This window comes from Sus scrofa, chromosome 12 (genome assembly GCF_054392235.1).
Source record: "Sus scrofa isolate SSC_HxYL_T2T_F1_AM1 chromosome 12, Sscrofa_HxYL_maternal_Yorkshire_Landrace_v2.0, whole genome shotgun sequence".
Classification (NCBI taxonomy): domain Eukaryota; kingdom Metazoa; phylum Chordata; class Mammalia; order Artiodactyla; family Suidae; genus Sus; species Sus scrofa.
Genome location: NC_139394.1, coordinates 60,320,877 through 60,347,266, shown reverse-complemented (window position 1 = coordinate 60,347,266; position 26,390 = coordinate 60,320,877). Strand labels below are relative to the sequence as shown.

General features: G+C 51.2%; 1 protein-coding gene across 2 annotated transcripts in view; it reads left to right on the top strand.

Annotated features, from left to right (window-relative positions):
• The window catches only part of MYH13 (myosin heavy chain 13), a 64,975-nt gene extending 46,636 nt beyond the window's left edge, over positions 1-18,339 (top strand). Inside the window, exons 26-40 of one of the 2 annotated variants that reach the window (XM_021066284.2) lie at positions 452-841; positions 1,782-1,908; positions 1,994-2,112; positions 4,590-4,786; positions 5,136-5,319; positions 5,899-6,064; positions 7,770-7,894; positions 9,204-9,512; positions 9,592-9,795; positions 13,040-13,165; positions 13,314-13,484; positions 16,087-16,191; positions 16,283-16,378; positions 17,708-17,842; positions 18,242-18,339. In XM_021066284.2, the coding sequence (XP_020921943.2) occupies positions 452-841; positions 1,782-1,908; positions 1,994-2,112; positions 4,590-4,786; positions 5,136-5,319; positions 5,899-6,064; positions 7,770-7,894; positions 9,204-9,512; positions 9,592-9,795; positions 13,040-13,165; positions 13,314-13,484; positions 16,087-16,191; positions 16,283-16,378; positions 17,708-17,842; positions 18,242-18,256 (2,469 nt within the window). In that variant the 3' untranslated portion in view covers positions 18,257-18,339. Of the gene's footprint in view, positions 1-451; positions 842-1,781; positions 1,909-1,993; positions 2,113-4,589; positions 4,787-5,135; positions 5,320-5,898; positions 6,065-7,769; positions 7,901-9,203; positions 9,513-9,591; positions 9,796-13,039; positions 13,166-13,313; positions 13,485-16,086; positions 16,192-16,282; positions 16,379-17,707; positions 17,843-18,241 lie in introns of both variants that reach the window. The other variant, XM_084986083.1, reaches the window with a different exon arrangement.
• The last annotated feature ends 8,051 nt before the right edge of the window (positions 18,340-26,390 follow it).

Below are 26,390 nucleotides of genomic sequence, written 5' to 3'. Positions count from 1 at the left end.
GTTGTCCACGGTAGACGGGCGTGGACATATTTCTGCTTCATGGTCTCCTAGACTGTCGCTCCATCACGGTTGATCTGACCAGTCCCCTAAGGATGGACATTCAGATTGTCGCGAAGTTGGGTTTTTTTTCCCCATGGATTTAGTGTTATAATGTATTCTTTTTTTTTTATATAAGTTTTTATTTTCCCACTGTACAGCAAGGGGGTCAGGTTATCCTTACATGTATACATTACAATTACATTTTTCCCCCACCATTTGTTCTGTTGCAACATGAGTATCTAGACAAAGTTCTCAATGCTATTCAGCAGGATCTCCTTGTAAATCTATTCTAAGTTGTATCTTCTTGACTTCGTAACACCCACCGCCGTTCCTCCCCACCGGGCCCTCACAAAGGGGGCTGCTGCCCTCCCGCTGCTGCTGTGTGGCTTTCCTGACCCAGTGACCCCCTCAGGCCCGCACAGAAGAGCTGGAGGAGGAGGTGGAAGCGGAACACACGCTCAGAGGCAAGATCGAGAAGCAGCGCGCGGACCTGGCCCGGGAACTGGAGGAGATCAGCGAGCGGCTGGAAGAAGCCAGCGGGGCGACGTCAGCCCAGATTGAGCTGAACAAGAAGCGCGAGGCCGAGTTCCAGAAACTACGCCGGGACCTGGAGGAGGCCACCCTGCAGCATGAGGCCACAGCGGCCGGGCTGAGGAAGAAGCACGCGGACAGCGTGGCCGAGCTGGGGGAGCAGATCGACAACCTGCAGAGGGTCAAGCAGAAGCTGGAGAAGGAGAAGAGCGAGCTGAAGATGGAGATCGACGACCTTGCTAGCAACATGGAGACCGTCTCCAAGTCAAAGGTACCCGCCGCCTCTGCAAAGGCGCGGCAGCTTCCACCTGCCCAGGGGGCATGCAGGGTGAATGCCTCAGCTCACTGCATGTTCTAGACAGAAAACTTCTCCCCACTGCCGCCTGCTCCCGGTGTCCCAACTTCATTCGAGTCAGCCAAGCCCTGATCCAAAGACCTGCTACAATGCAAGTCTCACCACCCACTGAGCCTTTCCCGGAAGCTTCCAATCCACCGGGCATTTTCCGGAAACGACCTCGTGGATGGGTGGCACCAAGGAGCCCTGCTGGGTATGGTTTCCTCCATGCCACTTTCTTAGCCCATAATATTAACACCTGGGCAGAATAGCCAGTGTGATGTTACCATGACAGCAGGAGGGGATCCAGGTTTTGTGCTGCTTGAAGCACAAAAAATTCAGGAGGAGGAGGGGCTCTTGAAGAAAAATATACACAAAATTACGAATACAAAAGTAAGTGTTTACTTAGAATGAGAAAAATAAGTGACAAATTACTGGTGCTTCGGAGACTCCGTCACTGTCTTCTGAGAACTCCTCCAGCTATTTGCTGTAAACACCTACCTAGAAATCCATTCTTGCTTGCCACCAGCTTCCCCTCCCCATCTAGAACCTTCCACAGCTCCCTGCATGATCTAGGGAAAAGAGGCCCCTGAAGCTAAACTTCACCAGCTTCGAGGTAAACCCGCCTCTGCATGTGACTTCCAAGAAAAGGCTTCCTGAGAGAGAAACTGCAATCCTAGATTAGAGAGTCGCCTGCGTTCCTGGGTGCTCAGAGCTGCACTTGGGCTGCTCGGCTGGGCTGGAAAAAGCCATGACCCCAGATGTGAGGCTGTAGGCCTCCCGCAGAGGGTTGCCCAGAAGGTCAGGGTGTCGGATCCTTAACCCTCTAGGCCACCAGGGAACTCTGGGCTTTTTCTTTCTTTTTTTTTAAATAAAGAGTAACGTGGAAAGAGTGTGTCGGACTGTGGAAGACCAATTCAATGAAATCAAAGCCAAGGATGACCAACAGACACAGTTGATCCATGACCTGAACATGCAGAAAGCAAGGCTGCAGACCCAAAATGGTGAGGACGGGCAGGGCCCTGGGATCCCTGGAGGAGGCAGGAGAGGGCGACGGGCATGCTGACGGGGGCCACATGTGTTTGCCAGGGGAGCTGAGCCACCAAGTGGAAGAGAAGGAGGTGCTGATCTCACAGCTGACCAAGAACAAGCAAGCTCTCACCCAGCAGCTGGAGGAGCTTAAGAGGCAGCTGGAAGAAGAAACCAAGGTAAGGACAGGGCCTCTGGGACGGCAGAGTGGGGAGAACTGGGGAAGTCAGGAAGCTGGTTGGAGGCAGGGCTGCATCATCATGCCAGTCAGACACCCCCCACCCCCCCCACCCCCCCCCACTTCCTGGAGTCGGGTAGGGACCTGTCTTGGAGGTTACGGGACCTTGGCTTTGGCTCTCCTTCAAAGCTAGGGAACTCTCCCAGGATGCTCCATCCTCAGAGCTCCCCGACCCCCACAGGGTGGACTGATAAACTCCACTCCCCAGCTAGGGGCATTTCCCCCCCCATCCCCATCCCTGTGCCAGCTTGGACACCTCTGCCTCACCTCTGCCCAGCAATTCATCCTAGCCCCTTGAAATGCCCTCCTGTTTCTCCCTCATCACCTTTTGTGTGTCACCAGCTATAACACCCACATTTAGGTCCCCCTCCTCCGGAAAGACCATGTGGTTTTAGAGGCACCCTTGGGACATCTGCATAAACTCAAAACACCACATCATCTTTTTTTTTTTTTTTTTTTTGCTTTTGAGGGCCGCAGCTGTGGCATATGTAAGTTCCCAGGCTAGGGATCGAATCAGAGCTACAGTGGCCAGCCTACACCACAGCCACAGCAGCATGGGATCCAAGCCACATCTGCAACCTACACCACAGTTCACGGCAAGGCTGGATCCTTAACCCACTTTGTGAGGTCAGGGATCCTTATGGATCCTAGTTGTATTTGTTACCACTGAGCCACAGTGGGAACTCCTATCATCATGTTCTTGACGTCAATATCAAGATATTTATGTTTAGGGAGTTCTCTGCTGGCCTAGTGGTTAGGAGTCAGCGCTTCCACCGCTGTGGCCAAAGTTCGATCCCTGGTCTGGGAGCTAAGATCCCACATCAAGCTACTTGCACTCTGCAGGCAATAAATAATAATAATAATAATAATAAGTAAACTATAAACTGCTAGAGAGCAAGAATAATTTTCCCCCACTATAGTGGTAAACAGCAGGTATCACGCACAGTAGAACAGTGCACACAGTAGGTGCTTAGTAAATGTTGTCACTATGTGTTCAAGCACTAGAATAGGAAGCCAGGAGGCCAGAGAACTGCATAAATGTAATTCGGAGGTTACCGTGTGTTGGCTAAAACTTACAGGGCAATCTTTTAGCATTCCCCAAGCTCCATCTGCCTCCCCTAAAAAAGAAGTACTACATTTGTCTCCCATCTTCCAGTTATAAAGTAAGGGTCTTTGGTGGACTGGTGGGGCAGGGTGAGTGGAGAGGACCAGAGCCTGAGAAGGTCCATTCCAGAAACAAGGCTGTCCACTGGCCAGGATACAGAAGCAGCTATGTTCTCCCTCCTGGGCAAAGCTCCGCTGTTTAGGTGTATCTTTAAAGGGAAGAACATGCATCAGTTACTGCACTTGGTCACTCTGACAGTTTTGTGACCGTTATGATGAGAGCTACACCGTCCTCCTGACCAGGTGGGAGGGAGTGATGGAGGCTTCCAGTCATGTTCCCCCTGCCCCCAGCTCAGGAAGAGGTGGTGGAGCCACAGAAACCACACAGCTCATGACACATCCCACTGGTGACACCAGAAGATGCTTTGGAGGTTTTCATGGTCGAGTATTCCATAACACTGCATTAGGTGGTGAGAAAAGTATTCCCTTTCTAATTTTGCTTCAATTCTTCTGATTAAATAGGGAAAAGGTCTCAGTTTGGGTAGCATCTCTCTAGCACTCATGTATCTTCCCCATAAAGACATAGTAGACCTCGGATTCAGTGGCAAAAGTCCTTAGGCAAAATTGCCTTATCTCCATTGCACGTATCCTTATGGTGACCTTCAGTTTATGGCAAATATTAAGGTAAATATAATATAATAAAGGGGTCAGCTTATTTTAAATGAAGTAAATAAAATGGGAGATACGCTGCCAAGTCTGTGAGGGCAGCAAGGCAATGACTCAAGCTGGGAGACACTGGTTCCCACTGAAAATACTGAACTTGCATTTGCAGCAACATGGATAGAACTAGAGATTCTCATACTAAGTGAAGTAGGTCAGAAAGAGAAAGGCAAATATCACATGAGATCACTTATACATGGAATCTAAAATATGGCACAGATGAACCTGTCTGTAGAACAGAAACAAACTCACAGACATGGAGAACAGACTTGTGGTTCCCAAGGGGGAGGAGGAAGGAGTGGGATGGACTGGCAGTTTGGGGTTGGTAGATGCAAACTATTACATGTAGAATGGATAAGCAATGAGGTCCTACCATATAGTACAGGGAACTATAGCCAATCTCCTGGGATAGACAGTGATGGAAGAGAATATGAGAAAAAGATTGTGTGTATATGTATATGGATGGACGGCAGAAATTGACAGAACATTGTAAATCAACTCTAATTTTAAAAATCTTCTAAAAAAGAAAGAAAATACCTGAACTTGTAAAATGGCCAGATGCCTTTGCAACCTGTCACCGCTGTGACTCCACAGGCCAAGAGCGCCCTGGCCCACGCCCTGCAGTCCTCCCGCCACGACTGCGACCTGCTGCGGGAACAGTATGAGGAGGAGCAGGAAGCCAAGGCCGAGCTGCAGAGGGCGCTGTCCAAGGCCAACAGCGAGGTTGCCCAGTGGAGGACCAAGTACGAGACGGACGCCATCCAGCGTACGGAGGAGCTGGAGGAGGCCAAGTAAGGCTCCCATTACGGTCAGAGAAAGGACCCTAAGACACACGTGGAGGGACAGAGGACAGACCCCCTCTTCTTCCCCAGGTCTCCGAGTTTTCTTAAGCGTGGGACCCCCCACCCTTCCCCTGGGGCGCTGTCCGTTCCATGTGGCCCCCTTGGCGCCTCCTGGGTGACAGCTTTGCCACCAAACATTTGGGGAGTCTTCAGATGGTACTTTGCTCCTGTCCAGTCATCACTCTTGGTTCTTATCAAGTCCTAGACCTTTAGAGACAGCTCCTCTCCCTCGGATCTGCCCGTGACTGCGGAGGCGGTCCACCTCGGCCCACAACAATAACAAATCTGGTTCTCTTAGGAAAAAACTGGCCCAGAGGCTCCAGGAAGCGGAGGAAAATACGGAGGCTGTGAGTGCCAAGTGTGCTTCCTTGGAGAAAACCAAGCAGAGGCTCCAGGGCGAGGTGGACGACCTGATGCTGGACCTGGAGCGGGCCAACACCGCCTGCGCCAGCCTGGACAAGAAGCAGAGGAACTTCGATAAGGTCCTTGCCCACCGCTCGATGAGAGCTGTGTGTGAGATGCACGCACCTGCGGGAGGCTCTCGGCGCGTCCGCGTGGAGGGTTGGGGGATTTGCTTGTCAAAGTCCCTCCAAAAGGAATTTCTTTCATTTTTATTTATTTATTAATTTTTTTAACAGCTGCACCTGTGTCATATGGAAGTTCCCGGGTGAGGGACTGAATCCGAGCCATAGCTGCTGCTGCAGCAACACCAAATCCTCTAACCCACTGCGCTGGGCCGGGAATCGAACCTACGCCTCCACAGCCACCAGAGCCACTGCAGTCAGATTCTTAGCCCACTGTGCCATGGTGGGAATTCTAGGAATTTTCTTTTTTGTTAAAGCTAATTCAAGTTAATTTTGAGGCCAAAATCTCTCTCTGAATACAGCAGATCTCTGTAGAGACAGCAGAGCTTGGAACCCCCGAGTTTGGGGCTCACTCTGTTCCTTTGGTCCCTCGGAGGGAGGAGGCCAACCTTGGCATTGCTGACGGCCCCTGTTTACGTGGCTCTTCCCAGCCCCTGGCCCGTTCTGCCTCTTATGTGTCCCTCTAACCTCTCCTAGGTCCTCGCAGAGTGGAAACAAAAGCTTGACGAGAGTCAAGCCGAGTTGGAAGCGGCTCAGAAAGAGTCCAGGTCCCTCAGTACCGAAATCTTCAAGATGCGTAATGCCTACGAGGAGGTGGTGGATCAGTTAGAGACACTCAGACGGGAGAACAAAAATCTGCAAGGTGAGCAGTACCCGTGGTGGCTCATAAGTGATGAGCCCGACTGGAATCCATGAGGACGTGGGTTGCATCCCTGGCCTTGCTCAGTGGGTTAAAAGATCCAGTGTTGCTGTGAGCTGTGGTGTAGGTCACAGACTTGGCTTGGATCCCTCATTACTGTGCCTGTGGCACAGGCTGGCAGCCGCAGCTCCAATTTGACCCTTAGCCTGGAACTTCCATATGCTGCTGATGTGGCCCTGAAAAGAAAAAAAAAAAAAAAAAAAACCTGCAAGGCAAGCTCTTCCCATCACAGGTGCGTGATAGCCCCCAGTTCCCTTCTTCCCACAGATGTGTAATGGTCCCCCTTCTCTTCCGGCCACCCCGCCCCCACTTGGCCACATCCTCCGCCTTCCCACTGCCCCTCAAAAACCTGGCATCTACTCGGTTTACCCTGAGGCCCACACTTCCCAGCCAGTGTAAAAGCAAAAGTAGCAGCCAATGAAAGACTTAAACATACGACAGGACACCATCAAACTCCTGGAAGAAAACATAGGCAAAACACTCTCTGACATCAACATCATGAATATTTTCTCAGGGCAGTCTCCCAAAGCAATAGAAATTAGAGCAAAAATAAACCCATGGGACCTCATCAAACTGAAAAGCTTTTGCACGGCAAAGGAAATCAAAAAGAAAACAAAAAGACAACTTACAGAATGGGAGAAAATAGTTTCAAATGATGCAACCGACAAGGGCTTAATCTCTAGAATATATAAACAACTTATACAACCCAACAGCAAAAAAGCCAATCAATCAATGGAAAAATGGGCAAAAGACCTGAATAGACATTTCTCCAAAGAAGATATACAGATGGCCAACAAACACATGAAAAAATGCTCAACATCGCTGATTATAAGAGAAATGCAAATCAAAACTACCACGAGATACCACCTCACACCAGTCAGAATGGCCATCATTAATAAGTCCACAAATAACAAGTGCTGGAGGGGCTGTGGAGAAAAGGGAACCCTCCTGCACTGTTAGTGGGAATGTAAACTGGTACAGCCACTATGGAGAACAGTTTGGACATACCTTAGAAATCTATACATAGAACTTCCATATGACCCAGCAATCCCACTCTTGGGCATATATCAGGACAAAACTCTACTTAAAAGAGAAAATAAAGGAGCTTCTATACACAGAAAAAAAAAAAAAAAAAAAAAAAAAAGTAGCAGCCAAGCTCCATCCTCGAGAACAGAGGGCTCGCCGGGCTGCCGAGCTCAGAGCTCTGCAAAGAACAGATCTTCCATGGATCCTGCCTCTACAGGGCTTTGTGTCCTTGAGCCCGACACTAAATCCCTTGGGATCCCAGACTCCTGACCTACAAAATTTGATCAGACCAAATGCCCCCCAAAGCCCCTGCTCTCCGAGACTACGATTCTGTGCATGCTCTCCGCCACTTCTCCCCTGTCCTCTCCGTGACCGTTTGGTAGACTGTGTGAAGGGTTGGGGTCGCAGACTGTCCTGTTGCTTCTCTCTCCGCCACGTTCAGGGGAGACCACACACCTATTCTGGCCAACACTGCCCCCCAGCCCCCGAAGGGCTTGTCCATGTTTGTTCTCTCCTACATAAATGCCACGACTGAGTCGCCCACCACTGAGTCCCCTGGCACATGCCTGGGCCGTCAAACTGGGCCCGTTGAAAGAGCCTCAGTCAAGCCTGTCCTTTTCAGAAGAGATCTCCGACCTAACCACGCAGATTGCAGAAACGAGCAGGAATCTTCAGGAAGTGGAAAAGACCAAGAAGCAAGTGGAGCAAGAAAAGTCGGACCTCCAGGCTGCCCTAGAAGAGATGGAGGCAAGTGTCTGGGATGTGACGCGGAGGGCAGGGCGCTGGGAGCGGGGACGCGACAACCCCTGGGGCCCTTCCCGCCACCAGTCAGGGGGCTTGGGGGAAGCACATGCAGCTGCGCCCTGGGGGCACCAGCTGTTTCCTGCTGCTCCCTCCTCCAGTCCATCCTGTTTCTCCATTTGAATAAATACACACGTTCATGATGTCCATGAAGTCATGCTCTCAGAAAGCAAGAACTCAGTCACCAAACATCCCCAAAGAGCCGCCTCAGAATCCCTCACTTTTCACAGAGTTATACGCACTCAGCTTTGCCTGTGGTGAATTCCAGATGGTCCAGAGAGGGCAGTGTCCTGATGTAATAATCCTAATAACGCCCCAGGCCAGGGAGGGTTAAGAGTCTAGGGAAACTGGCACATTGCAGGATAACAGGGGAGCAATTTCTGTTTTTTCTTGTTTGTTTAAGAGAAGGGGTTAAAAACTTACTGTATGGAGTTCCCATTGTGGCTCAGTGGTTAACAAGTCCAACTAGGAACCATGAGGTTGCAGGTTCGATCCCTGGCCTTGCTCAGTGGGTTAAGGATCTGGCGTTGCCGTGAGCTGTGGGGTAGGTTGCAGACACCGCTCGGATCCCGTGTTGCTGTGGCTCTGGCGTAGGCTGGCGGCTGCAGCTCTGATTCAACCCCTAGCCTGGGAACCTCCATATGCCGTGGGAGCGGCCCAAGAAATGGCAAAAGACAAAAAAAAAAACAAACAAAAAAAAAACCAAAACTTACTGTAATGTGAACGAGGGAGAGAGAGAGAGGGAGAAGGGATTGGCTCCTGATCGTGGTCACCATTTAAAAAGACATGGTAATCGATTTTTTACTAATTCAAAACAATTTTCTGTCCTCCTCAGGACGCAAAGATTGTTAATAACAGGTTTCAGCTCTGGTTTCAGGAACAGCAGGGACATTCAGGAGCACACCGACCTCTCTGGGTATTCATGTGTAAAACGAGCCTAATAATACTCATTTTTATCACAATGGGGATGAAAAACCCCATTCAAGAGGGTGGAGTTCCCGCTGTGGCTCAGCTGGTTAAGAATCCAGCATTGTCTCTGTGATGGCACAGGTTCAATTCCAGCCCGGACGCAGTGGGTTAAGGGTCCAGAATTGCTGCAGCCGTGGCACAGGTCACAGCTGTAGCTCAGACTCCTTCCCTGGCTCGGGAACTTCCACAGGCCACGGGGGCAGCCAAAAAAAAGGAAAGGAAAAAAATAAATAAATAAAAAGATGGCTGTCCCTGGCACTCCTAATTGCTCCTTTGCTTTTACCAGGGTTCCTTGGAGCATGAAGAGAGCAAGATCTTGCGTGTCCAGCTAGAGCTGAACCAGGTAAAGTCCGAGCTGGACCGCAAGATCGCCGAGAAGGATGAAGAAATTGAGCAGCTGAAGAAAAACAGCCAGCGGGCAGCAGAGGCCACACAGAGCGTGCTGGATGCTGAGATCCGGAGCCGGAATGATGCTCTGAGGCTGAAGAAGAAGATGGAGGGAGACCTCAATGAGATGGAGATTCAGCTGGGCCACTCCAACCGCCAGGTGGCAGAGACCCAGAAACACCTGCGCGCAGTGCAGGGCCAGCTCAAGGTGCGTGTGGGGCCCCCGGGGGAGTGGCGGGACCTCAGCCTGGCCTGGGTGCTGACCTCAGCCCTGGTGTCCCGAGAAGGACTCCCAGCTGCACCTGGATGATGCCCAGAGGAGCAATGAGGGCCTCAAGGAGCAGCTGGCCATCGTGGAACGCAGGAACGGCCTCTTGCTGGAGGAGCTGGAGGAGATGAAGGTGGCCCTGGAGCAGACAGAGCGGACCCGCAAGCTGTCGGAGCAGGAGCTGCTGGACGCCAGTGACCGCGTGCAGCTCCTACACTCCCAGGTGTGTCCACCCCTGCTCCACTTGGGGTCCACCCAGGGGTCAGGCGAGACCCCATCTGGGTGGAAAGAAGCCCTCACCACTCTTCTCAGAATAGCAGTCAAGACCAACTTTTACCAGGTTTAGTTCTTGAAATCACTTTGTCTATAGATGGAAAGATTCCTGAGCTTTCTTTTATCTGAGGATAAAGGGTTGGGCACATTGTCAGGAAATTAGAAAGAGGAAGGAGAAGCATAAAGGGGCTCAGAAAGCTTCCCAGAGGCAGTTAATATTTAAGCCGGAAGCTTAGAAAGTAAGGGTTGTCTTTTGAAGTCATTATTTTTTGGAAAGTTTAAAAAAATTCCTTGTCTTAGAAAATAGAGGGTACAAAAAAATAGAAGAAAAATACCAACCATACTGTTAGCATTTTGAGATCTAGTCTCAAAAATAATTTTTGCCATCAAAAAAATATACTATTTTTGGTAGATGTGATCAATCTTTTTGCAGCCTTTTTTTTTTATTATTTAACAGTATGTCATGAATCTCTATATTTGAAAGCAGTTTTCCAAAAAAAGGTGTTTTCTATGATGTAGTTTTTGGTTTTGTTTTTTGGTTTTTTTTTGTTTTTTTTTTTTTTTTTTGCTTTTTAGGGCTTCACCCACGGCATACGGAGGTTCCCAGGCTTGGGGTCCTATCGGAGCTACAGATGCCAGCCTACACCACAGTCACAGCAACGCCAGATCCAAGCCACATCTGTGACCTACACCACAGCTCATGGGAACGCTGGATCCTTAACCCATGGAGCGAGGCCAGGGATCGAACCCGCAACCTCATGGTTCCTAGTCGGATCCGTTTCTGCTGCGCCACAACGGGAACTCCCATGATGTAGTTTTTGTGACAGGAAAGTAGTCCATTTTATTTCTGTATGATGGTACTTTAATCATCTATGATTGGATACTTTTTAATTGTTCTCAATAAACATTTTGACTTTTAGAAAGATTGCTGTGACAAACTTCGTCGGAACTACAATTTCACACATATCCGTGATTATTACTTTCTTAATATTCCCGAAAGTAAACAAATTTCTGGAAGTACAATTTCATGTCACACTAAAGACATTTATAATAGGTTGTAAATTGCTCTTTAACAAAGCTGGCCCAATTTTTTTTTTTTTGTCTTTTTAGGGCTGCATGTGTGGCATATGGAGCCTCCCAGGCTAGGGGTCAAAGAGGAGCTGTAGCCGCCGGTCTACACCACAGCTACAGCAACCCAGATCCCAGCTGCCTCTGGGACCTACACCACAGCTCATGGCAATACTGGATCCTTAAGCCACTGAGCAAGGCCAAGGATCGAACCTGTGTATCTGTGGATCCTAGTGGGGCTTGTTACCACTGAGCCCCACAATGGGAACCCCAAAGTGGTCCCAATTTTTATTCCCATTGGGAAAATACATGAGAGCGCCTTTCTATAAATTCTCAAAAACCCTATTTTTTTTTTTTTTAAACTTCACCAATTCTTTGGTTGAAAAATACCTCATTTAAAAGCTTCTTCTGGAGTTCCCGTCAAGGCGCAGTGGTTAACAAATCCGACTAGGAACCATGAGGCTGCGGGTTCAGTCCCTGCCCTTGCTCAGTGGGTTAACGATGCGGCGTTGCCGTGAGCTGTGGTGTAGGTTGCAGACGCGGCTCGGATCCCGAGTTGCTGTGGCTCTGGCATAGGCCAGTGGCTACAGCTCTGATTCGACCCCTAGCCTGGGAACCTCCATATGCCGCGGGAGCGGCCCAAGAAATAGCAAAAAGACAAAAAATAAAAATAAAAATAAAAAAAATAAAAGCTTCTTCTATAAAATTGGGTTGTGATGATTGTGGTAAATGTAATAAAATTCATTGAGTAATTTAGAGAAAATAAAATAAAAACAAAAGATTCTTGTTTCTTTGATTACTAGTGAGGTAATCATATGTGTGGGCTATTTGTATTTCTCCTGGTATGTCTCAGCTCTTTGTACTTCTGCCTTTTGCCTTTTTGCCTTTTCTTTCTTTTTTTTTTTTTTTTTTTGTCTTTTTTTTTGCCTTTTTCTAGGGCCCCTCCCACGGTATATGGAGGTTCCCAGGCTAGGGGTCTAATCAGAGCTGTAGCTGCCGGCCTGCACCACAGCCACAGCAACACCAGATCTGAGCTGTGTCTGTGACCTACACACGGCAACGCTGGATCCTTAACCCACTGAGCAAGGCCAGGGATCGAACCTGAAACCTCATGGTTCCTAGTCGGATTTGTTAACCACTGAGCCACGACGGGAACTCCTTTTTGCCTTTTCTAGGGCGGTTTCCGGAGGCATATGGAGGTTCCCAGGCTAGGGGCTGAATCAGAGCTGTAGCTGCCGGCCTACGCCACAGCCACAGCAATGCGGGATCTGAGCCGCATCTGCGACCTACACCACAGCTCACGGCAACATCGGATCCTTAACCCACTGAGCAAGGCCAGGGATGGAACCCGCAACCTCAGGGTTCCTAATCGGATTCGTTAACCACTGCGCCACAAGGGGAACTCCACTTTTGCCTTTTTTCTTAGTGATTTGTCTTATTTACATATTAAGGGAATATTTTTTCAGCAATACACACATTGCAAGTGTTTTCTCATTTGTCATCAGCCTTACAATTCTATGTATGACATGTTTTGATCATGAGAATTATTTTCCACTTCATATGTTATCTCAGCTGTTTTCTTGTTCTGACACCTTTAACTACATAATCTATCCTTCCTTAAATATTTGAATATCATTTACTCAATTCTTTTGTGTGTGCGTGTGTGATTTTTTTTTTCCTTCGGGCTGCATGTGTGGCATATGGAAGTTCCCAGGCTGGGGAATGAATCAGAGCTACAGCTGCCGGCCTACACCACAGCCACAGCAACACCAGCTCCGAGCCGTGTCTGTGACCTACACCACAGCTCCTGGCAATGCCAGATACTTAATCCACTGAGAGAGAGGCCAAGGATCAAACCCACATCCTCCTGGATACTAGCCAGGTTTGTTATTGCTGAGCCACAGCAGGAACTCCTCAATTCTGTTATGTACAATTCTTGGGTCTGTCTTGGGACCTTCTGGCCGATCAATAGTGAAACGGTATCTTTTTCATTTTTTTCACCCATGTGAAAAATAAGAAGTGGAATGTTCTCACGATTGACTTCCTTCCTACCCAGCTGTCTCCCTTCCAGTCGTTCCAAGTGTTGAAATGGAACCTGAACCTCTGGTATATCATTTTCCTTGCAGAACACAAGCCTGATAAATACCAAGAAGAAACTGGAAGCTGACATCGCCCAGTGCCAGGCGGAAGTGGAGAACTCCATCCAGGAGTCCAAAAACGCCGAGGAAAAGGCCAAGAAGGCCATCACAGATGTGAGCTCTGTTCTTTCTTATCAAAGATGCCGTTTGGAGATAAGAAAGGGGCATCTAAGCCAGGGTGTGGCTAGTAGGCTTCCCCTCCTGACCCCTGGGGTCAGCCAGGGAGGGGTGGTGGGCTGACGCCTCCTGTGAACCCAACCAGGCGGCCATGATGGCCGAGGAGCTGAAGAAGGAGCAGGACACCTGTGCCCACCTGGAGCGGATGAAGAAGAACCTGGAGCAGACGGTGAAGGACCTGCAGCACCGCCTGGACGAGGCGGAGCAGCTGGCCCTGAAGGGTGGGAAGAAGCAGATCCAGAAGCTGGAGAACCGGGTAGGGTGGCCGGAGAGGACTCTCCCTCCCAAAGAGAGACCGGTTGAGCCACCTCTGTGGCAGAACCACAGTCTGGAAACTTAGGTGGCAGGAAAGTGGGCACTGAGGCAACTTCAGGCCCAGTTTGAGGACCACTTGTGAAAGGCCCTTGAGCCAAACGCCTCAACTCTTTCTCCCTCGCTGGTCCCTGCCCCCCCCCAACACACACAACCCCACGTTAGAATGCATATCCCCTGACACCTGTAGCATAACGACACTTCTCATGTTCACATTCTGGTTTTATATAGATTCAGATCGACAAAAATGGGGGGAGAACATACTTTGCAATCATAAGATTACACATTTTGGCGCAGTTACATTTCGGAGCCAGCTCTGCTCTGATGAGCAAGGGCCCATCCTACACAGAACCTGCAGTCTCCCTCTGCTGCCCACTGCCCGGTCTCATGCACTTCCCCCCCGCCCCAGATTTGCCCATGCAACTGCAACCTGCAGTTCTACCTTCTTGCTCACTCTGTCCTAGATGCAGGGCCGCTGGCACTTCCTCTTTGGCAAAATGCGATCCCCACTGGGGGGTCGTGCCTTTTCTCTATCCAGGAGCATCTTTTGTAGCTTTTAGTTTCTTTGCTGATGGCTCCCTGCATTTCCTGGCTTTTCCCTTTAGACCCAGGATGGTTTCTTTTTGTCTTTTAAAACAAGCTGCACTACCAGCTGACAGTCTGGAGAAGGGCTCTCTGGAGGCAGATGTTTTACACATTTCTGTTGTCCCTGAGAGAAGGGACATGAAAGAGGAGGAGGGGGAAGAGGAGGAAACATCTTCTCCCAGCATGACAGACCCAAACACCTGCTTCCCCACCACAGCAGTAACCAGAGCCACAGCAGCGACAATGCAGGATCCTTAACCCGCTGAGCCACCAGGGAACTCCTCCAAACACATTCCTTACGTCAGCCTCCCAATGATGAGGTACCAGCACTTGCACACCTTAAATGTGAAAGACTTTTTTGACTAAAAACTACAAGGCTGTAGACACATGAGTGACAAAAGTAAACTCCAGGCAAGTTGGCGCACCCCCCCACCCCAAATTCTTTAAATGCTTTTTTTTTTTTTTTTTGTCTTTTTGTCTTTTTGTTGTTGTTGCTATTTCTTGGGCCACTCCCGCGGCATATGGAGGTTCCCAGGCTAGGGGTCCAGTCAGAGCTGTAGCCACCGGCCTACGCCAGAGCCACAGCAACACGGGATCCGAGCCGCATCTGCAACCTACACCACAGCTCACGGCAACGCCGGATCGTTAACCCACTGAGCAAGGGCAGGGACCGAACCCGCAACCTCATGGTTCCTAGTCGGATTCGTTAACCACTGAGCCATGACGGGAACTCCTCCGCTGGTAGATTTCAAGGTTCATCCAGTGAGTCTGCGGGCCCAGAGCTGCCCTCTCTGTGGCCACCAGGATTCTCAGTGACTGGCCACCACCCCCGCCGCTGGGCTCTCTCTGGACCACAGTGGGGCCACAGAATTCTTGGTGGCATGTCCCCTTGAGACTTCAGGAAAGGCAAACACAGCTATGAAATCAGGATGCCTGTGCAGTGCTTCATCATTTAAAAAATACTTTCACCAAGTTGGTCTAATTTGAACCCCACATTCAAGGTAGGTTAGGCAGGAATTATCATCTCCATTCTAAACAGACAGAAACTTTTACTCAATGATGGAAAGTGACTTGCTTGGTTTTCTGGGTTTGGGGGCAGGGGTGGGGGGCGGCATGTGGAAGTTCTTGGGCCAGGGATTGAATCCAAGCCACAGCTGTGACCTACGCTGCAGTTGTGGCAACACCAGATCCTTTAACCCACTGTGCTTGGCTGGGGATCAAACCTGAACCCCTATAGCAACCTGAGCTGCTGCAGTCGGATTTTTTTTTTTTTTTTTTTGGTCTCTTGTCTTTTTAGGGCCACACCCACGGCATATGGAAGTTCCCAGGCTAGGGATCGAATTGGAGCTGTAGGTGCCAGCCTACGCCACAGCCACAACAACAAGCCACATCTGCGACACAGCTCATGGTAATGCCAGATCCTTAACCCACTAAGCAAGGCCAGGGATGGAACCTGCGTCCTCATGGATGCCAGTCAGATTCGTTTTCCGTTGAGCCATGATGGGAACTCCTGCAGTCAGATTTTTTAACCCATTGTGCCACAGCGGGGATTCCAGGAAGTGACTTGCTTGGGATCCATTAGCTGGACCTGGAGCTTAAACACACCTTTGACTCTCCCTGGCCCAGGTTCTCTCCATGACCCCTGCTGATCAGGATCAGGCCCCCAGGACGGCCCTCACCAAGCTGCATGGCCCCAGATGAAACGGCACTTTTGCAAAGCCCAGTACCCAAGCTGTGTGCACTTGGAGATGCTTCTGCCCAAAGACGGCGTCTTGTCATTTGAACAAAGCACGGCATGGACTAACGGTGGCCTAGGGAATAAAATAAAATGTGTTCCTGAGCCCTAGGAGGAAACAAAACATCACTAGAGGGTCTTCAGTTCACCCTAAGACAACCGGCACATGAGTGGGTGAGAAAAGCCTGGGACACGTGGCCTGACCTCTGTTCTCTTCCGCACACAGGTGCGGGAGCTGGAAAGTGAGCTTGACGCTGAGCAGAAGAGGGGCGCTGAGGCTCTGAAGGGCGCCCACAGATACGAACGCAAGGTCAAGGAGATGACCTACCAGGTAGGCAATGACTCACCGGAATCCCCGCGGATGCCTCCTGGATCACAGCTGGCAGAAGCAGTGGGCCCTGGCACGGTCGCTCTGTTTGCAGGCCGAGGAGGACCGCAAGAACATCCTCAGGCTCCAGGACCTGGTGGACAAGCTGCAGGCCAAAGTGAAGGCTTACAAGCGGCAGGCAGAGGAGGCTGTGAGTGCGGGGCCCTGGGTGCCCTGGCCCCGAGCAGGAGCCCGTCCCTGTTTCCTAGGGCCTGCGTTTTCACTGGCAGGCTGTAATCACGCGCTTAGGAGGCCTGCCCCTCCCTCCTGGTCTGCAGGAAGCAACCCTGCCCCGCCTCCAGCTCCTCCAGGCCTCTTGGCTCCCCAGACCTGGCCCAGCTACTCCATCCCTTCACTCTGCCTCAGCCTGGGTTCTCCCACCCAGCCCGACTCACTCCACCTGCCCTTGACTCCTCACCCAGCGCCCTGGCCCCTGGGACCTGGGACCTGACCTCAAACATCTCACCCATCCCCCCTCTGCCCGGGGACCCCGCCACCTCCATGCTCCCCCGAGCTCCCTAACTCCCACCCTCCGTTTGTCTTTTTCTATCTTCCCTTGAGCAAATATGTGAAATCAACTGGAAGGAAACTGTTTGGGCTAAAATCAGCATTTCCCAAATATCTCCTGGGGACACTGGGTCTGAAGGATGTTAATAGCAGGATGCCAGGGTGGTTTTGGGGGGGGGCGGTCTTTTATAGAAAAGAAATTGTTTGGGAAACTCTGGGTGACACAGAGTTGGATGGGTTTCTGGGTTTGGCGGGTGATGTGGAATGGACCCTTTGCATGGGGAAGAGGCGTTCTGGGCAGTAGCATTTCCACCCTTGACGGACCTCAGCCCCTTTTGATGGCATGCAGAGCATCCCACAGGGCTAGTGTCCTGAGGAACAAAATCTGGGGGCCGTGCCCTGGATGGATGACTTGGGGTACAGCCTCTCTCCCCGTCCTTTCTCCCCCCTGCCCAAGAGGCTGGTGCTTCTGCCCTGATCTTGGGGAAGCAGATCTGAACGGGTTAAATAGGAAGTTGCAACAGGACTGGCCAGGGTGGCAGGGGCCCCGGAGGCCCCCTTCATCAGAAAGCCTTGGTTGGCCTTCAAACAGGCCCATGCGATGGCCTGGCCACAGGCAGACCATGCTGGGAGTAGACCCCGGGCAAGGGGCTGGACCACTGGTCTCAGACCCCTCCGGGTGCCTTGGGACTTGGGGTTCCTCTAAAGTGCTCCAGCTGGGGAGATAGCAGGGAGGAGGGTGTGGGGGAGGTGGGGAGGGGGGGTCCTGGAGGCAGCAGCCCCGCCGGGCAATGAGGCAGTATACTTGGTCAGGAGCTGCGGGCATCTTCCTCACTGCCTGCGGGGGCTGAGGGCTCAGCTTTCCCTCCTCTGCTGTCAGGGAATTGGGGGCCCAGGTTCTCCTAGAACCGGGGGCCTCAGAGCCAGAGGGAGGGGCTTCCTCAGCCTCCTGCCCCCTCTGCCTTCTGTGCAGGAGGAGCAGGCCAACACGCAGCTGTCCAGGTGCCGGAGGGTCCAGCATGAGCTGGAGGAGGCCGAGGAACGGGCGGACATCGCCGAGTCCCAAGTCAACAAGCTACGGGCCAAGAGCCGAGATGTGGGGGCCCAGGTGAGAGCAGGCTTCCCCCGAGACCCAGGACCAAGTGGCACCAGGCAGAGCTGGGTGGGTGCTTGTCGGAGTCCCCTCTCTGCTGCTGGCCGCACAGTCACAGATGCCACTGCTTTAGCCTGCGCCCTGTGGTTCCAGGCTCACGGGGTGAGGGTGGGGCGGGCAGAGACCCTGTTGTCCCTGTCCCTCCCTGTTGCAAGAAGCCCTGGCTTTGGGAGGACTCAGCCCTTCTTCTCCAGGGGCCTGACGATCCGTTTTGACAACGTGCAAAGGGGGACAAAGTCAGGCCTTAACAGTGTTCCGAGGCCCAGCCTCTCCAGCCTCCCCACCTGAACACTATGCCCAGCCTCTCCTGAGGGTTGACTCACGCCTTGTGCATGATTCTTTTTTCTCCCACAGAAGATGGAAGAATGAGCCCCTCCAGATGCCGTGGCCATGGGACACCCAGGCGAGCGGAGGGAGGTGTGGGGAGCAATAAATTGCCCTGCTGGCGCGCACCCGGCCCTGCTGCGTTTATTGCCGCGGTCCATTCCTCCTCCGTGGGGAGGCTCTCAGCCCCCTGCCGGGTCTGCTGTTCACTGGAAAGAAAGCCAGGGGTGTGAAAGTGGACCCCTTGCGAGATGCAGCACCAGCTCCCCAGCATTTACAAGTAAAGACCCTTGCCGGTAACTACGGCGCATTTTCTGCCTAGAAACTCGGTGACTCTTTCCAACTCAGTTCCACAGATTTCCCCTAAATTTAGAGACAAGGAAACTGGGCCCAGATAAATTGAGCCCTCTGACTGTCGTTGTCTAGGGCAGGGGAGACAGGGCCCCTGAGGGCCCAGTCCCTCCAGGCAGGGCGCTTTCCACCAGGCAGCTCTGCTTTTCCATCCTGTCCGCACCCCCCCCCCAAGACCACCCACAGCTCCCAAACCTCTGAGCCCTTAGGAGGTACTTCCAAACTCTCATTCACCCCTGAAAGGACAGATGTTTCCAGAAAGGCTGGCCAGGGGCTGGCCACTCCTGCAAGCCCTGCCCCTCCTCCTGGCAGAATCCCTCCCCTCCTGGCGCAGCATCCCCCCTATGAGACAAGGGCAAAGGGCACAGCTAGTCTTTGGGCTCACTCCCGGATCCCACCAACTGACTGTGTTGGCTTGCCAACCCTGAAGGGGCAGGAATGCAGTGGGACGAATAAGGACAGGATGCGGTTATTCTGAGAAGTAAAGAATATGCAAGAAACACCCGTGGTCTAGAGCCCACTAGACTCAGGTTAGCACCCTGGTAACCTGTCATCGTGGTGGACAGGGGGGACACCTGGCCTCAGGGTATGGGTGGAGTATAAGACAGGGGTCCAGATGGACAAAGCCTGGGGCTTCTGCTGCCTCACTAGGGGCTTCCTCTGGTTGGAGGAGCTGACACATCATGCAATTGGGGATCATCAAAAACAGTTTCCTGGAGTTTCTGTCGTGGCGCAGTGGTTAATGAATCCGACTAGGAACCATGAGGTTGCGGGTTCGGTCCCTGCCCTTGCTCAGTGGGTTAACGATCCGGCGTTGCCGTGAGCTGTGGTGTAGGTTGCAGACGCGGCTCGGATCCTGCGTTGCTGTGGCTCTGGCGTAGACCAGTGGCTACAGCTCCGATTCAACCCCTAGCCTGGGAACCTCCATATGCCGCGGGAGCGGCCCAAGAAATAGCAACAACAACAACAACAACAAAAAGACAAAAAGACAAAAAAACAAAAACAAAAAAAAACAAAAACAGTTTCCTGTGGATTCACTCTTTTCTGACACGGCAACCAAAGCAGACCTGAATTCCACCTGCTGAAACACACCCCGTCCACCTGGTGTGTCCTAGGAAGATGCCCCCCCGTGCCCCCCCCCCATGAGTATCTCTGCACTTCCTGGATCCCCTACCTGAAACACACCCCGTCCACCTGGTGTGTCCTAGGAAGATGCCCCCCCGTGCCCCCCCCATGAGTATCTCTGCACTTCCTGGATCCCCTACCTCCCCACCCTGGGCCCCTAGATCTGGCACATCACACTTTGCAGAGGCCTGGAGCAAGTCAGGGAATGTCTCGGCACCTCCACAAGGGGCTGGAAGTGCTGGCACTTCCTACCCCGGGATGGAGTGTTGAATGATTCCTCCATGAGGCCTTGCAAGAGCCCTCCCCAGAAACGCAGTACTGCCCAGACTGGAGATGTTTTGCCCACAATAGAGATGATAATAATAATGCCATCAGGATCATCATCCAGCTGTGGAACCCACCCACCAAACCTGGGCGTCCAGTTCCGGGGCCTCGGAGAGCAGCGCCTACGCCTACTCTGACCTTCGGGCCTCTTCAAAACAGAGCTTTGCTGCCACCTCCTGGCTGTGGAAAGACATGCTCTTCATTATGCAAATAACCTAGAGCTTACACCCCTCAAGTCTTGACAGGAGACACACTGAGTCAGAGGTGTCCTTGGGGACCAGAATCCTCTCCAGGCCCTGGTTTTACAGATGAGGAAATTCAGACTAGTAATGGGATCTGGGACACCCTCAGGATGTAGTGTCTGAGCCCCATGCCTGGGTTTCGAGGCTCCCCGACCAGAGCTCCCCCAACGACGGGTCCACAGAGGAGAACCTGCAGAATCTGAGCTGGAGGCTCAGGACCAGCTGGGCAGGGAGTGAGCCCTGGAGATGGCCCTGGCAGCGGAGGGTGGAGCCATGGGTGAGGGTCTGCTCCCAGAGCTCACCCTCCTTGCCCCAGGAGCCTCTGCCAGGCTGGAAGAGTTGGCCCCAGAGTGGAAACCTGAGGACCTCCACAAACAGCCCCCCTCCCCTAATGAGGGTGGGTGACCAGACCCTGGGCGCCTCTAGGATGAAGGTGGACCGTGGCAGTTCCAAAAGTGCGTCTCCTTGGCCCATTTCCTAGACCCAAGACAAAAGACCAGGTGTCCATCCACAGCGAGACACCTGGGGCAAGACCCCTGCCCTCTGACCCTCCAGACCCCTCCCCGCTTCCTCCAGTCCCCAGAGGTTGAAACAATGGGCTTCCTGGCCCTCTGGCCTTTGGGTGGGTCCAGCCCCTGGGAAGCCGAGATAGAGAAGCAGAGGGATCCCTCCCTGTCGGTGGCGGAGGCCTCACTTCCTTCAGGGCCCACTCCCCAGCGCTTCCTGGCTCCTTCTCGAGTCACTGGTGCCCTCACCCCGCTGGCCCCTGGAGCTCTGCCCGGTTCCTCTGGCCTCCCCAAACCTGCCCACACCTCCGTGAGGCCCTCCCTCAAACACTCCGCACGTTATGCCAGACCCCGCCCTGCACATCTGTCTCCCTCCTCTGGAGCAGGGCCAGCCGAGCGGGCAGAGTAAGCGCCACCTCGCTGCGGCGGCGAGCATCCATCTCCAGGTTATAAATCCGCTTCGGACGGCTTAATGACCCATTCGCTTTCATTGCACGCTTCAACTTGGCGCAGGCCTCCCCCCAAATCGAGCTTTTAGGATCGCATCCAGGTCCCTCTTTTAATGTAAACCAGAGCTCACACTCATGGCTCTTGAGCCCAGGAAGAAGCAGTTATTTCCTCTGGGATCTAAGAGGCGTACATAGTGTCCCGGAACCAGCTCATCCCAGCTCACAAGAGCCAGTTAAATGCTGAGGAATTCCGTGAGCCAGTTCTACACAGACGTTATTAAAATTAAATTTTATAAATTTACCAGGAGATGAATTGCAGATCTGCTTCAATTTACAACGGGGTTATGTCTCAAAAAACTCCTCATGGAGCTCCCATCGTGGCGCAGCAGAAACGAATCCGACTAGGGACCATGAGGTTGCGGGTTCGATCCCTGGGGATCTGGCGTTGCCATGAGTTGTGGTGTAGCTCGGATCCCGCATTGCTGTGGCTGTGGCATAGGCCAGCAGCTGTAGCTCTCATTAGACTCCTAGCCTGGGAACCTCCATATGCCGCAGGTGCAGCACAAAAGAGCAAAAAAAAAAAAAACCCTCATTGTAAATTGAAAATATCGTAAGTGGAAAATGCATTTATAAATCAACTATTCTTCAATTAACTGAAAAAATAAGGTTCAAACCCTCATTTTAACAACAAGAAAGAAAGAAAGAGGGAGAGAGAGAAAGGAAAAATGCATTAAAAACACCAAACGTCATAGCTCAGCCTCGCCGACCTTGAATGTGCTGAGAACACTTCCATTAGCCTACAGTTGGGCAAAATCATCTAACACAAAGCCTATTTGATGGTAAAGTATTGAATATCTCATGTAATGTATTGAATATTGTACTGAAAGTAAAAAACAAAATGATTGTGGACAGAATGGATGCAAAATGGCTGTAAGTGTATCAGTGGCTTCTCCCATCCACCCCCTACCCCACCCCACCCCAGCCTGTGATGGTGGGGCTGGCCCAGAGCTGTGGCCCACTGCCCTGCCCAGAAGCAGCACGAGAGGATCAGACTGCAGACCGCTAGGCCAGGGAAAAGATCCAAATTCAAAATTCAAAGCATAGGGAGTTCCCACTGTGGCTCAGAGGGTTATGAACCCAACTAGCATCCATGAGGACGTGGGTTCAATCGCTGGCCTCCTTCAGTAGGTTAAGGATCCGGCGTTGCCATGAGCTGCAGACGGGGCTCAGACCTGGCGTTGCTGTGGCTGTGGTGTAGGCTGGCAGCTGTAGCTCAGATTTGACCCCTAGCCTGGGAACTTCCATATGCCATGGGTATAGCCCTAAAAGAGCAAAAATAAAAAAAAAATTAAAAAAAATTTCAAAGCACAGATTCTAAAAAATGCGTGTTGCTTTCACTAAAGTGAAAAATTGTGAGTCGATCCATTGAAAGCTAGGGACTGCCTGTACATGAAAAACGAGGGTAATAAAAAACCCAACGTATGGAAAACAGTATGGAGATTCCTCAGAAAACTAAACATAGAACTACCATTCGATCCAGCAATCCCACGCCTGGGCATCTATCCAGAGAAAACCACGACTCGCAAAGACACATGTACTCCGATGTTCATTGCAGCACTATTTACAATAGCCAAGACATGGAAACAACCTAAATGTCCACCGACAGAAGAGTGGATCAAGAAGGTGTGGTGCATAAACACAATGGAATATTACTTAGCCATTAAAAGGAACGAAATAACAGCATTTTTAGCAACATGGATGGACCTAGAAATTATCATGCTAAGTGAAGTCAGCCATACAATGAGACCCCAACATCAAATGCTTTCACTGACATGTGGAATCTGAAAAAAGGACAGACTGAACTTCTTTGCAGAGCAGATGCTGACTCACAGACACTGAAAAACTTTTGGTCTCCGGAGGAGACAGTTTGCGGGGTGGGGGGATGTGCTTGGGTTGTGGGATGGAAATCCTGTGAAAATGGATTGTGATGATCATTATACAACTACAGTTGTGATAAATTCATTTGAGTAATAAAAAAAAATTAAAAAAATTTAAAAAATTTTAAAAACCCAATGTACAACTTCCCAACCATTTACTACATCTTATTACGATCTATGATGTACGACTTTTAAATCTATCGGTGGAAACACTCTCTAATGGTGTGCTACCTACACCTCCTATCTCTCCATTCAGTGACGTCACTTGGGGATCCTGAACTTGGCCATGGTGGAAATATTTACACTATAGAAACTGGCATACACTTCAATGCAGGGCTTTCTCCTTGTTTGCTTGCTAAACGTTTACCAGCACACCACTAAGTGGAACCAATGAAACCCACATAAAAACAGGTCTGCAATTCTATATATGGAGATATTGGAGTATGTAGGGCCTCCTGCTCCTGCCAGTCCTACAAGGCCAGCTGATTCAAGGCAGCGCCGTGAGAGGATTTCTCAGGCCTGCAGATCATATCCTGCAAAGGATGAGGAAGGTGCAGAGGACAAGAAGGCAGTGTGGACCATGCCATCGGAGTCCCAGTTCCTCCGCTCTGGGCGTGGGAACTCACTCAGCTGTGACAGAAAGTCAGGTTCAACGTCTAGGCAAAATGAAGATTTACTGGTTCACCTAAACGGAAATTTCAAGGGCAGTCAATCTTCAGGCTGACTGGGGCGCACAGATATGGCCTTGGATCTAGGTTTTTCAGATGATTTCTCATCTTGCCTTCTTTCCAACTCTCTGTTCTGCTTTTCTCTCAATGAACTTTCTTCCCAGGAAGTCTGCCCCTCTGGGATTACAAAAGAGCCAGGAGTATCTCCTTAATCTTAACACTTTAAGCTTTTCCTAAAGGAAAGGGCTTCTCTTTCTCAGAAGCAAAAGCCAAAGGGCTGGTTCTTCTTGGCTGTAATTGCCAGGGTGCTTGGGTCCCTAGCCAGGAGGTGGAAGGAGGATGTGGGGCTTTGATTGGTCAGTTCTGAATCACGGGGGACCAGCTGTACCCCAACCCTGTGAACCCAGAGTCAGGAGAGATGTTTCCTGTTCTTCCTATTAGGTCAGGTTCCTGTTCCAGAAGCAGCATGTGGGGGAAAAAAGCAGCAACTGCTCACGACGAGGCTCATGAGCACAGGGCCATGGCCTTGCTGAGTCTGCTTCTTGCTTCTGGAATTGGGCTGCCTTCCCGCAGGGTCATTGTGTGGACAAATCCAGACCATGGCTGTAAACCCCTGGCACAAAGAGGGTTTATCTAGAATGCCAGCTGGCATTTTCTTTTCTTCCTAACTTATCCTCACGTGTCTCCCACAAAAGAGGCACCCCTGCTAACACGAGATCCTGAGACAGAGGAGGTGCCTAGGATCTCCCTCCGCCCAGGGTGGGACCAGCTGGCACGCAGACCCCGCAGACCCCTCTTGTCCTTCAGCACTCCTGCTAAGAGTGCAACTTCTCATAACACACCATCACTTCCTCCCCAGCCAGTGACCTGAATTCCATGCAGGGCCTCTCACTGCTGACAGCAGCTCAGAGGCACTGCCCTGAAGCCAGGAGCTTCCTGGCCCATGAGTCAGGAGGGAGAAGTCCGGGTAGGGCCAGACAAAACATCTGGATCCCAATTAGGACGTGGCTGGGATCTGAACCCAGGGCCGACCACACAGCAGGCTGGTGGCACTGCCAGGACACTGCTCCTTTTGGAGAGCAAGCAGACCATGCATCCATGAATTGATAAGGGCGGGGATGCAGGGGGTGGGGTGGTATGACATGTCAGGAGCTGTTCTAAGCTCTAGGTACAGAGGGGGAAAATAAATAACAAGCCTTAGCGGTGCCTTCCTCTCAAAGGTATTACATCTCCAACCTCAGCTGCTCCCCCAGGGGTTCCTGACTCTCACCGGCCTCGCTCGCCCCTCCCACTCCTCTCCGGGCCCTCGGATTACTGTACTCATTCATTTCCGGATTTCTCTCCATCACTAAACCACCATCTCCACCGAGGGAGACAAACACTCAGAATCCTCCAGCGTGGATGAGGTGAACCATAGAGATTGACAGAAAGGATAAATGTTCATAACAGCAATATCTTTTTTTTTTTTTTGCTTTTTCTAGGGCTACTCCCATGGCATATGGAGGTTCCAGGCTAGGGGTCTAATCAGCGCTGTAGCCACTGGCCTACACCATAACCACAGCAACACAGGATCCTTAACCCACTGAGCAAGGCCAGGGATCGAACCCACAACCTCATGGTTCCTGGTCGGATTCGTTAACCACTGCGCCACCACGGGAGCTCCCATAACAGCATTTTCATAAGAATAAAATGATTGCAACTAACCTAAAATGCTTAGTAATCAAGGGCTACTAGAATACTTTGTGGCTATAGCTATAATTGCAGCTGACATTAATTGAGCACTCATTAAGTGTCAGCTGCTGTCTTAAGAACTTCACATGCATCATTTCATTTAATACTCACAAAACTTCTCTGTTGGAGGCTCCTATTTGATACTCATTTTACAGGTGTGGCTCAGAGAGGTTAAGAATTTGCTTAATGTCACACAGCTAGTAAGTAGTAGGGCCTGAGCTTGCAATCACCAGGCTAGTCTAGGGTTACCTGGGGGTTATGTATCCTTTAAAAGGCAACCACACAAACGACATTTGACCATATCCAGACATATATATTAACGTATTTACTAGAAGAAGTTAAATGAAAAGCTAAAGTTAATATGTACATGCTGACCCCAGCCCCATGAAAACATACGAATATGTCAGACTCGCCCACCATCAAGGTAAGGAAACAGTTTCTCATCTCCTTGAGGTTTCATGTCTTCGTAAAGCTATGCATAACTTTTTTAAAGTCATCTCCCTGTGCATTTGACGCCCTTCCGGCTAGGCAACCTGGTCCAGGCTAATTTGAGCCTTGCGAAGATGTCTGCTCCTTGCCAGCAGACGGATTTTACAAGGATCGTCTGAAACCAAGCTGAAGGCTGGCCCTGGGCAGTCCTGAGAGATGGAGGAGGGGGGTCAGGGCAGTGCGGATGGAGGACCCTCGTGAAGAGTGTCACAATAGTGTCAACTCAGTCACAAAAGCTGCCGTGTCTTTGTCTGGTCAGAGAGGCACCCCCGCCACCTTGCTTCCCTAGCAAAGCAAGGACCCCTCTCTGCTCCGTGCCGCCTCCCAGCCCCTCAAGGGCCCGGGTGCTCTAAGGGG